General features: G+C 37.8%; 1 protein-coding gene across 5 annotated transcripts in view; it reads right to left on the reverse strand.

Annotated features, from left to right (window-relative positions):
* The window catches only part of LOC145983936 (excitatory amino acid transporter 3-like), a 209,216-nt gene that overhangs the window by 39,313 nt on the left and 156,632 nt on the right, over nt 1-13,271 (reverse strand). For all 5 annotated transcript variants that reach the window (XM_083117107.1, XM_083117108.1, XM_083117110.1 and 2 more), the window contains one exon: nt 11,577-11,619. In XM_083117107.1, the coding sequence (XP_082973233.1) occupies nt 11,577-11,619 (43 nt within the window). The remainder of the gene's footprint in view (nt 1-11,576; nt 11,620-13,271) is intronic.

Below are 13,271 nucleotides of genomic sequence, written 5' to 3' on the forward strand. Positions count from 1 at the left end.
ATCATGGGACCTAACGCCACTGGATTATTTTCTTTGGGATATCTAAAGTCTCTGGTTTATGCTGATAAACCAGCAACAATTGGCGCTTTGGAAGCCAACATAACTCGTGTTATTAACGACATGCGTCCCCAATTACTTGAAAAGGTGGTTCAAAATTGGACTGATCGAATCCGGTTCATCACAGCTAGTCGTGGTGGACATATGCCGGAAATTATTTTCAAAAAGTAAAATGGCAGAAAATTATCTTTAAAATGAAAACACAATTGGCTTCAAACTTATTTTTTTGTGTGTTTTATTTCAATTCAAAGTTCTATCACTCTAAAAAAACACCCTATACTTGTCCATGTGGAAAGCTAGACCTTTCAGGGTCTTCTTATAAGTACTTAGATCATGTGGACCATGCAAATTCTGGAATATATTGACTAATTTGGTTTATTTTACTTCGCTTCTCTACCACTTTTGCCTAATAGCGAAGATGAAGATGAGTAATGATATGATGCAATTGATGAAGGGACATTCACAAAAAACACCCATGCCCAGACCGGGATTGAAACGCGGGACTCCTGGCGTCGTAGCGCGCTGTGCTAACCACTCCGCCACGGAGGTCTGTTTCTGGAATACATTGAGACAGGTTACGGCAATGTCTAGATATGTGAGAAGTACAGTGTTTCTACGAGATCCTACATTCAGAAGAGTATGTCAAGTATGCTCGCTGCCCTTGCAAATCCCAGGACACACATTCTTCAGCTATGAAGATCGTCCTTGGTTGCAAGAGCCCACGTCCGGTCTGTGCTTTTTATTTGGCAGCACACGTCTTGATTTCCTTCATGACATGGACAATGCGATAAACGATTAAGGCCAATACACAGAATAAGACATCTCACCGTCTTGTTAAGTGACGCCTACTCAAGTGTCAGAACAGACCATAGATGACAATGCACAAATTAAATGTTCCCTACAATTGGCCCATTTCCGCGAATAGTACTCGATGTGACTAAAAGGAATATTAATTGTTACGAAATTAAATTTTGTTTCATTTCTTTATGCTCGCTTACTTATCTATATGCTAATCGTGACAATGAGAACAGATTTATAATAATAATAAATTGCATCATTACGGGTGCGAGCTTCAGCCTGGGGCTATTCTGCCACCTAACCCTTGTCAAGGTATTATTACCTATATAAGCTGCACATAGAGCAGAAAGCTACATAAAAAATAATACATATACCTGGAAATACAAAACTAAATGAACGCACAGACTGCTTTAATACAAATACAACATATAGTAATACTAATAAAATTTCACATAAGGGTGTGTTGATCCCTTCAGTATGTAGTGTTACTATCCCATTATTTCATTCCATACCTTGTACTTCAATTCTGAAACGTCTACGGTTATTTATGCATGCAATGTTAGCAGGAAATGCATTCCATTCTTTAGTAGTTCTGTTTTTTCCTTGTTTTATGTAGCTTTTCTGTCTCTTTAGGCTAATCGCCACTACGAGGTTGAATGATGATTAAAATTAAATTGATGAAAGAACACACAAATATTGGTCCTATGATATGGCACGATGAGAATGAAAGATGATTGAAATTGATTATGCTTTTATCGGGATTCAAAATTACAAAAATTGATTTCACAGCAAATCACGCTAACCAGTAACCAATAGAAACTTCAATCCACGCCATCAACTTGGATAAATTTATTTTCCAAAGTTTGATTACACCACCAGGAATGCCTCGTTATCACAATTTTACTTTCCTTAAATTTATCACATACATGCATGTAGATTTTATCCCATAAGGTCGGGTAGGATTAGAAATCGCTTTTGAAGATGGAAGACAGAAAAGTCCTAGCTTACTATCTACTTGCGCACTCAACACAGTGGAAATTAGAAAGAATGGATAGATTTAGCTGAAATCCAATACCAAACAAGTCCTCCAGTGTGTCTAAGCGCTAAAAATATTCTGTTTAAAAGCCTCTAAATTTGCAGCGGTTCTAGTCTTCACAACATTGGAAGTTTGCCACATTGGGGCCTCCGCCTCATACATAAAACTTCTATAGGAGCACTCTACGCTTAAAAAATGTACTCAATTGTTTTGAAAATGTCAAAATGGGTGGGGGATATATATCGGTACTGAGAACATTTCGAGCGGTGTTCACATATATAGATGATCGGTGCTCATCACATGGTCACGTACGAAGATTCCATCGTGAGGGATCTCCGCAAAAATTGACTTGTATCTGCTTTATGCAAGTTTGTACAAAAACAAACTATCACGCTTCAGCGCTGTCAGTATTGCACCAGACCAACAGAAGCCACTTTGCAAAACCACTGCAAGGTTATTTATTATTATTATTGTTATACTGGACAATTCCTGTGATTTCCGAGATGTGATTAAACAGATTCACTTTTTAAAAAAATGCATGCAGTGGAAGATGATACGGCGTTGCTCCAACTGGCAAGATGTTTTACCAGCAGCCGTCGATTCCGCAAGATTCTTGTTACATAAATTTTCTCAGTTCGAGTGGAGTTGACGTGTGGAGAGAAATCTCTCCATGAAGGAAGACAGTGTTCCTCAACCGACAGCGTTTTGAAGACTTGCAGGCTTCTTCCGCTCAAGTGGGGTTTTCGAGTGAAAGCCTTACTTTAAAATTACGAATTCCAAGAATTTTCACCACGAACAAACAGTACTTTAAAAGTTGCAAGTAACGACGATGCTTACTATTTCGGAATCCAGGCGATACGTGAGGACAAGAAATAGTGACCAATCTTGAGTTCAAGTTACATCAACCAAATAACTACTAATAATGATGTACAATCATTGTCAATTCTGGGTGGTAACATCACCACTGAAACTCATTGGGGTCGATAGAATCCATAAGCGTCCGTGACTGTACAGCCAACGGCAATAAAAATTGAACACCCAGATCCCAGCAATGTGTTGTGTGTGTTGCCCAACTCTATGGCGATAGCAGAACTTCCTATTGAGTTAGCTCATCGCCGTAGATATACGCAACGTACATAACGCATTGCATGGAAGCCAGTATTTCAATCTGGGTGTCCCGTTTTTATTGCCAGTGACTGTACATCGCCTAGAATATGTTTGAACCGAATATTATACTTTTTTCCAGTAAAGAACGCCAAAGTCGAATTATCAAAAGATAACATTGTGAAACAGCAGGATTATCATGGACTATTATACATTGCTTACTCGTGAAAAGACAAACTAATGGTACTTGATTTAGTACGTGCTGGCCTTGGTTGGCAACCTGATTCGATTTCCTGCATCTCAAAGCGAAAAGTTTGGAACATGTTTGTTCTCTACTTAGGCAGGTTAGAAATACTACACTCTCCCCGAACTGGGACCCTTTGATTACAATGCGGAAAAATTATTTTCCTGGGTAAGTCACAAATAATTACATGACAGTCTGCTAAATCACTATGAATCGAGGAAGACACGAGGCCTACAAGAAAGTTTCCTATACTTCTGATTTTTGTTGTCCAACGCTAATACTAATATGTTATATATATGGACTAGACATTTCATGATAACGAAGGGGAATTGGAAATAATTTTCTGCGTCGTAGTTGTATAAATATTTTTATCAACAATTTTACACACCGTGTAACTCAGGTTTCGCACAGAAGTTAGTAATGCGCGTACTTTGATTATTATAGTTGCAGCCTTGTAAACTTCCTTCACTCTTCCATATTATATAATTACACACACACACACACACATACAATGTGAAGCTCCCCAATTGAATCTATCCTTCATATTAAGTTTCTACTCACTGGTCGGCAAATTTTCTAGACCGTGAGTGCTACAGACAGGAAATCCTAGACCATTTCAACTTTCGATCTTTTTACAGACTTGGTTTCATTCCAACTGCCGTTTTTGTTGCTCAGGTGGGCATTTGGGTAGAATCCAACGAAATAACTGATAACTAGCTCAAAAGAAAACAGCAACCTGCCACATCCAAGTGGAAAGCGAGAAGTCCAAGTGGATGAGGATGTGCGCTGATGAAAGAAAATGGGAGCGCATCCAGGAGAAAAAAATCTGCGTAGAAAAGCTGGGATTTCCAGCACCCTGCACTCATATCTTAGTCGCACGCTTATTTTGAGGTTTGCGCACCGGTTCTAGCGTTAAGAGCACTGCAAATAGATACTTTGGTTTGTGTAGGTAGGTATCCTATATTTTTATTCACATGGCTAAAAAATTTCAGCCATAAACTGCTACAATGTTTCCTTTTTGAGTTCTCCCATGTGGTTTCATCGAGCAATACTGCAATAATTACCCTGAGCTCTTGGTGGCGAGTGCGTTGGGTGGTCGACTCTCGATTTAGCCATCGAAGGTTCCGCGTTCGAGTCGCAGCATTTGTACGTATTCGTGCGTGTTCTTCCACGAATCTAATTTAAATCACCATTCAACCTCACCTTCGCGATTAGCGTAAAGAGGCAGAAATTCGACATAAAGTAATGGTTTGATTGATTTGGTGTTTAAGTCCAGTTTATGCACAGTAAGGCTAATCGGAATTGGACCTACAGTTTAAAGTGGGATCCGAACCACTATGTGCCTCCACCGGGTATCGAAGCCGGGACCCCTTGATTACAAGGCGACGACGCTACCACTGCTCCATCGGGGAGGCCCTACATAAAGTAATGGTAATACAGAAATAAACAAACAATATAAATGCTTAGCAATACACAGAATGCATCCAATCTTCAACGGATATTGCTTTTGAATAACAATGCCAACATATGAAATTGACCAACATAAATAACTGCGTTCGTTTCCTATCAACATTTAGCGAATAAAAATAATCAATTTCTTCTCAACACTCGATTTGCGCTAAAACACGTTGCACTTCATGTTCAGACTTCAGCATGTTCCACGGAACAAGTGGAGGCAACAAGGTTACGGGGATGCAGTATCATAAGAAATATTTTACAAGCACAACAATTCAAGTTCTCTTAGAATTGAACTTTTGAGTTACAAAAACACGGCACTCCCACACATAGGACATAACTTATTTTTTGTTTAAACTTTTGAGCACTTCATTATATCATATTATACAAAATCTCACCTTTCAATTGCTGACCTTCCTGGAGTGGTTAGCACAGCGCGCTACGACGCTAAGGATACCAGGTTCGAATCTAGTGTTGGGCGATATATCGTCCAGACGATATATCGCAATATTGAAAAATATCGTCCAGGCGATATCAACTACACGATATATAGTCACGATCTTTTGACGATATATATATCAGGTCGGAGATATCGTCACGATATTTTGGCGATATATATCGCCGATAGCACGACACGGAAAAAATATCGTATCGTCTGAGACTATATTTTCTTGACGATATATCGCGATATAAAATTTCCGATATCGTCCATCCTTATTCGAATCCTGGCATGGGCATTATTTGTGTCTCTTCATCAATTTCATCATATCGTTCATCCTCATCGTAGCCATTAGCCAAAAGTGGAGAAAAGCAATGCTAAATAAAAATGAGATCAACTCATCTTGAATACAATACTACTTCCTGACGTAAAAAGTTCGTAAAGAAAAATATTGGCACGCTTTCAAAAATACTATTTTTAGCTACTTTCTTGCAAATTATAATTTATATGCTTTCGACTTTCAAGTCGCATTGGCAATGAACCAGAACCCAGCAGGGTTAGACAAAGATTTTGCTGCTATATTTATTTCCTACAAATCAAAGAAAACTAACTGTGCTATAGACGTCAACAAGATTGACGGATTTGTAAATAACTCAAATCAAAATTTCTCTTCTTTTGTCATGTGCTATCCTGAATGCTAGAAACGTTCGCGGACAAGGAAATTCCATCTGGTGCATAAAATAGGATACAACAATGTTTCTTGTGTCTGGAATGCTCTTTATGTAGTCAAACTACGGTGACACCAAAGAGTGGTGTAAACATTTAATTCTATAATGGGGTTGATGGATACAATTGAGTTATTTTACATCGCTTTTGTCACTTTTGGTTAGTCGCGACGATGGAGATGAATGATGAGACGGATGAAGGTACAATCACACACATGGACAACATGCTCTACCAAGTTCTGCCCAGTTTGCCATAGGTCATCTGGGAAGGGTTGCCAGTCTCTCGTTAGTCTGCAAAAAGCAGTCCAAGGTGTACTAGGTGAAAGAGAGGTTGTCATTTGGGTGCCCTCCGAATGGGCTATCCCCTACACCACTTCCATAATGGGAAGCGCCGCGTATTCTGAGAATTACACTCCTTCACAATCCGACCGACTCTATAGCAAAGCCTGAGAAGAATTTGATTCATAGATAGGTTTCATTAGAAGCAAAAATAAATTATATTAGAAGCTGTGAGAAGAAGGAACACTTTCGTCCTACTTTACTCATGCAGACAAAATAACGGGCAAACTCCCATCAGAGATAACCTATTCCTAGAATCGAACCCGGGTCATGCGTAGCAGTCAAGTCACCATACCCATTGGACCACTGCTGCTGCACACCGAACTCGAAGTGCATCAAAATCAAGGTTGTTGCACCTCTGGTTTCATAATTTTTCAAAATTTCAAAAATTAGTTTTATGCAAGAGGTTACACATCAAAAAGATAGACTAAAATTAACTCGTAATCAAAATATTATTCCAAAAAAAGATGCGAAAAAGTTAACAAAATAGGATAATTATGCATTTTAGTACACTAATTGCATGAAATTTACATTAAATAAAAAAACAACAGGTAAGCAAGCCTATGCTGGATGTTCACTTTCTGGCGGATCGAGTAAATTAAAATTAAAATTTTCTTTATTGTAGGGCGAGGTTCAGCCTGTGGCTGTTCTCCCACCTAAGGGTATATCCTCAAGAATATAATTAGTGGAATAAAATTGGTTTATTTTTTAGTTCATAATACTTATTTTATAATAATAATCTTCATGATCCCGACAATAATTATTTTTATTGTTATTAATTCTACTATTCATATCAACTATCAATGGTCCGATCCCCCTACAATAAATTCTGGCGATGCCCATGTCTTTGATGTATTTCTGTACATATTTTGATGTACCAAAAATGCATCCTTAGCAGTTTATGAAGTTTAACATGTTACTGGAATCAACATTCAATGACACATTCTGGGTTCAGCGTGTGGAAAATGAATATTTTAGTACTCCCATGAAGCAAAGAATATTATACCAATGCACGTTATGAAGCAGCTTAACAACTATCGACTGGCATGAGTTTGAGAAAGCCAGGGTGGGGAAGGTCAGTGGCTATAACAACCACTTGATCATCCCGCGACCATCCACAAGCTCACTTGAGACACTTCTACACTGCAGAAGGTCGAACCACTCGTGTAACGGCACGCTGGTCTGGAGTAAGCTTGCATGGCTTACTGAGAGATTGGAGACTTAAGGAATCACCCAGATAGAGCTTCTGGGTGGTCTTCACACAAGCAGCACAAGCAGAATTTCAATTCTACGAGTTCCAGTCATGGAAACCTTATTAAAATTATTCTGCCAGATAATCAAGCAGCGGGCCTGGTTTCTGACCTGAGGAAATTACAATGAGATTTTTAAAGTACGAGGACTATCATGAAATCGGCTCAGTTTGAAATGTTTTAAGGCCATTTTATGCACAGTTGGCTAATCAGGACTGGACCTACAGTTTAAAGTGGTATCCAAATCACTGTGCCTCCACCGGTTATCGAACCCGAGACCAATCTGCTTCACTTGTGCGTTGTGTGTGTCACGGTCAGTTATTGTTTATTGCTTTGTTAAGTAGCGTAATGTAGTTTTACAGTGCTTGAAAGGGGTGTAAGGGGTGACGCTTTCTCAAGACACCCAAATGTCAACCTCACTTCCACGTAGTACACCCTGGACTGCATTTTGCAGACTAAAGAGGCTTTGACGTCTGGATCCAAGGCCAGTATGGGACTTGTGTTGTGTGCTGTCAATATGTGTTTGCGTTTGTTCCTTCATTTATTTCATCGTATTATCATTCATCTACGCAATTAGCCAAAAGTGGCAGAAACGCGAAGTAAAATAAATCAATTCATTACAGTGTTTGAAATGTTATACGTTTGTCATGTGTAAATTATACGCAACTTAAACTAAAGCTAAAAATACAATTTTACATAGTTACAAAATCTTGCAAGAGCTTGCAGCTTCATTAACTGAACGAAGTCTTTAACGTGCAAATAAAGTAATGCCAAGTTTGAAAAAAAATTGAACTTCTAGGTCTGGTGGCAGATAAAAATTAGTCAATGGTGGTGCAACCAAAAGTTACGAGGGCTCCTGGAAAAGTTTCTGCAATCAATATGAAAAAAGACATGTGAAATTCTGGGAATGGCTTTATTATTTTTCAAAGTATTCACCCTTATGATCGATACACTTTTGCATACGCTCAAACCAATTTTGAAAGCATTTTTTCCCACTCTGAAGATGATACCTCAGAAACAGCTGTTCGGAATGCGTCAACAGATGCTTCAGGCGACACAAATCGCTCATCATGCACCTTATTTTTCATGTGTGGGAACAAAAGTCATTAGGTGATAAATCAGGTGAGTACGGATAATGAGTCATAAATTTGACATTTCTACTGGACAAAAAATCAACAGTTTGGTGTGCTGAGTGGGAACTGGCGTTGTCGTGGTGAAGAATAATGCGACGATTTGGGTTTGCTTTACGCAATTCATTGATGACCTCTGGCAAACAAATTGTTGTATACCACTTAGCATTTACAGTCCTTCGACCTTCTAAAGCTTTCGTTGCCACATGTCCGGTATAACCGAATAAACAAGCAATCATTTGCTTGGCAGCACTCCTCGAACGAACAACTTTTGTTGGTTTCGGCTCACTTTGAAACACCCAAACATTGGATTGCTGTTTAGTTTCGGGTTCGTATGAATAGATCCCTGTAACGATGTAGTACACCAAATTTGCCTTGCCTCTGTTTAATTTTTTGAGCATATCTTTACACCAATTTACATGAGCCTGTTTTTGAGCTTCGGTCAAGTTGTGAGGGATCCAACGGCTTGAAAGTTTCCGTACTTTCAGATGGCCATGCAAAATCGTATGTATTGCTTTTATCTCAATGTTCAAGGATGCCTGAATCCCACTGTATGACACATGCCGAGCTCTCTCAATCATTTCACGCACAGCATCAACATTACTGGCAACAACAGACGTGGATGGACGCCCTTCACGAAATTCATCACTGAGAAATGTGCGACCACAGTCCTATTGGATGGTACTTCATCCCCAAAAGCCAAATGAAGTCGCTCGATCCATTGTTTTGGTGTTAACCTACATTTGACATCATAAAAAATCATTGGCCGAAAGTGTTCGAGAAATTTCCATTTCTCACAAGAAACTATTTCTTCAAACTACTGTGAAAAATAAACGAATAGGCTTAAACAAACAAAGATAATTTAAACATAAAAAAGGTCTATTCTTCAGATTTTTATCATAGCGGAACACTAGAGCCACTGTTGGTGGTAGTCTGCAGAAACTTTTCCAGCAACCGTCGTATTTCAGTTACTGCCAGGGCTGGACAGTCAATTAACTGGATACGTATTTTACGCGTTAATTTACTAGTTTACGAAGAAATCAGTTTTTTACGTCTGCGTAAAAATTACTTAATTTAATTTAAAAAGATATGCTCAAAAAACATCTTAATGATTGATTGATTGAGTTGGTGTTTTAAGTCCACTCTGTGCACAGTAAGGCTAATTAGGACTGGACCTACAGTTTAAACTGTGATCCGAACCACTATGTGCCTACAACGGGTATCGAACCCGGGACCCCTTGATTACAAGGCGACGACGCTACCACTGAGCCATTGGAAAGGCAACATTTTGATGAATTCAAATACATAATTCAATGGTATTCTGATGTATGTAACACACATCCCATTTTATGTTGCATGCAATCGCTCATTGATTACTTTCTGTTTAAAGAACCAAAATATCATCAATTTTGTACATTTTTTTAATATGAAAAATTAAATGTCGCTTTCGATTTTTCTGTTTACGTTTAATTTCACCAAAGGATGCCTCATACATCATGAATATGAGTATTTCATTTCTGTGTTGGAAATTGAACGTCCCAAGTTTGAGTCTATTAATATTTTTTTTTTAAGTCGCCACTTTTGGCAAGTAGACAGCGGCTGCGTTTGAGACACAGAGTAACCAAAGCGGCTCACTAATTTCTAACTTGACGAGTTGGTTGTTTTACCCACAGTCATAGCTAACTTTTTTAAATAACTTTCGAAATATTTACAGGATTTTTAATTATCAAAGTACTGTAAAATGGCGCAAGTATGCAACTTCCAAATACACTCCTCACAAAAAGTTTGGAATATTGTTATATTAGACAATAGGTGATAAGACACAGCCTTGAAATGCAACAACACATGGTATCTGTCTGGTGGACGTTCTCGACCTTTCGCCGACATATGCCACCGTGCATATCATTATTGCCTAACATAATAATATTCCAAACTTGTTCTTCCTAATATAACACTATTCCAAACTTTTTGTGAGGAGTGTATATCTTTGCAAATTCGAACACGTTCTATTTATTTTTATACGACAAATTGCATTTGCCAAACACTGAGTGAATACGATTAAGTGGCGCATAAAATATTTTATATTTAACAATTATTCACAAATTTGAGAATGACATATCATTGTAACCCATGCTCATTTTTATGACCTTAAAAAAATGGGAGCCGTCGCGATTAGCTAAAGTGGAAGAAAAGCGACTTAAAATAACCAAATCAGTAATCAGCAAAGGAGATGAATTTGAGACACCTTTTGTGACAAAGCTATTGACTAATTGCTAGGGGTTTTGTATTGAACCGAAAATGCTATTCATTCTTTAAATATAATTTTAAAACAATACCGAAGTGAAAATAAGGTTTAAGTCTTTCATATATTAGCATTTATCTCTTAATTTAGGTATAGTTTGGCGACTCAAGTTTAGCAAAAAGGCATGTAATATCAAAGTCCCTTTCTAAATCTCTAAAAGATTCCTCTAAAATCTCTTGGGTCTTCTTACGTAAATCAGCATCGCTTGTCGCATTGATAAGGGCTGCGTTGTATTCATCGGAAAAAGGTGCATAAGGGTAAAAACTAAATGACTTGATAATGTTAACATTATTAATCCAAGCTGTCTTAATGTAGATAAAGCAATAATTTTCCTCAAATCATATTCAAAATTAGCACCAACCCCAGCTATAAATATAGTTAGCCGGGATAATAATAAGAGTACCCTACCATTGCTTCAATTAGCCCCCCATAGTCACTATCTGGTTTCAGCCTAATTAACACGACCTAATTAAAAGTGTGACAAAATAGAAACTCAAGCAAAAAGACAGAAGTGACATTTGTAACGTTGATTTTACAAGAAAAAATTCAGGACTCTCCAATTTCTTTTTTTTTAAAAAAAACTATTTGAGTATATACTGGTAGCTGCAGCAGTTCCATGCAGTTTGTAAATTTGTACAAATATTAGAAACAGATACATTTGCTCTAAGTATATATTTAATACATACATAAAACTTACCTGAAACATGCAGGCCTGAGCTAAGTTTGGAGGGAACATATTCCTGCAAAAGAAAAAAATGAAATATACTATGAAGCTAAATATTTCTGCTCTTAATTATAGGCAAAAGTGTTACAGTATAAATTATCATGTATCTAAGGCGAAGTTCAAACCAAGAGAATTTTTTCCCCAATTTGCACTGTGGCTAGACCTTTGGTTTCTATTAATTTTTTAAGGAAAATGTTTCTTCAACTAATGTTACAGCTTGAAGTAAACAAGGACAAGAGTATTTTCCTGTGAATCAAAAATGTGTTTCACATGAATTTTGGCTTTACTTTATTTGATATGCATTGTACTTAAAACACACTGAACATGTAGGTAAAATCAGAAGTGTTACAATATTTTAGCAATTAAAGAGTGTTCTAATGTAGCAAGTTGTTTTTTTATAAATAAAATTACGTTAAAAGAAATCTAGAAAACCCTCCAAACTAATTTCTAGTGTTTACAAATCATGACAAACTGGAAGTTACTTGAATAAGTTTCAGTTGTCGCATTACATTACAAGCCGCGATAGGAACTGACGCTCGCACCACACAATGAAAAACTGTCTTGTGACCCCTTGTTCAGTTCCTGGCCTGGACCGAGCATAAACACCACAAGCTGTACATCCCCCGGCAATACAAATGGTACACCTAGATCCTGAAATGCTCGCTTCCCAGCAATGAGTTGTGTGTATTGCCTAACTACGGTGATAAGTGGATTTTAATAGCAAATTTTCAATGGCAACTTCTACCACATCCGTAGAGTTAGGCAACACACATAACGCCTTGCAGGTGAGAGTATTTCAGGATCTAGGTATCCCATTTTTATTGCCGGTGACTACATTTCAAGCAACATCTAATGAAGATTCCAAACATTATTGGATTAGGTAATCGACCAAGTGAGTTGAGGAAAGGTTTCCAAGCTTTCTAGAGTTAACCATCCATCTTGCGAGTTTGAATTCTCGTTTAAATAAATTAATGTCATTAGTTGTTGAAAATGTGATTTTTCATTCACTCTCATCTGGTCCATAAATCGAGAGAATATCCATCACATTTCTCCAGAAAAGCTTCAAGGCGGATAATACTGAGCAGTGTTGTCATGATACCATTTTTTTGATTGACATTTATTTGATTTACATCGCTTTTCTGCAGCTTTTGGCTAATTGCAAAGATGAGATTGGATGGTGATGAATGGACAACCATAAACAAACATGGACAGGGCACACCACAAGCGCTACAAAGAATTATACTGTGGATTCAGACGCCAGAGCCTCTTTATTCAGCAAAATGCAGTCCAAGGTGTACCATGTGGAAGAGAGGCTGACATTTGTATGCCTTCCAAAAGAGTCACCCCTTACAACCCATTATTATTTTGGTAACGCTATCAACAAAATGAAATGATTCATTTCATGGGGGAAAAATGGAGTAAAAAGGGAAGCCACTCATTCAGCAGGCTTAGAAAATTGCAAAATAAACGGTATAAGGAAAAACGAAAGATTCAAAAGAAGGGAATGCCCTATGATCGCATGGACAAATTTTGAGATTAACATACTGTGTGTCCGATTTTAAGATTTGCACTTGTTTCCTCATTCATTCAAATTGCCATTACATAAGTTATCTTCTCTTCGCGGGAAATGAAGTCCTGTACCTCGCCAAGAGCAGAGGGCTTATTGGC

The sequence above is a fragment of the Lepisma saccharinum genome, chromosome 2 (assembly GCF_977018435.1).
Source record: "Lepisma saccharinum chromosome 2, izLepSacc3.1, whole genome shotgun sequence".
In the NCBI taxonomy this organism is placed as follows: domain Eukaryota; kingdom Metazoa; phylum Arthropoda; class Insecta; order Zygentoma; family Lepismatidae; genus Lepisma; species Lepisma saccharinum.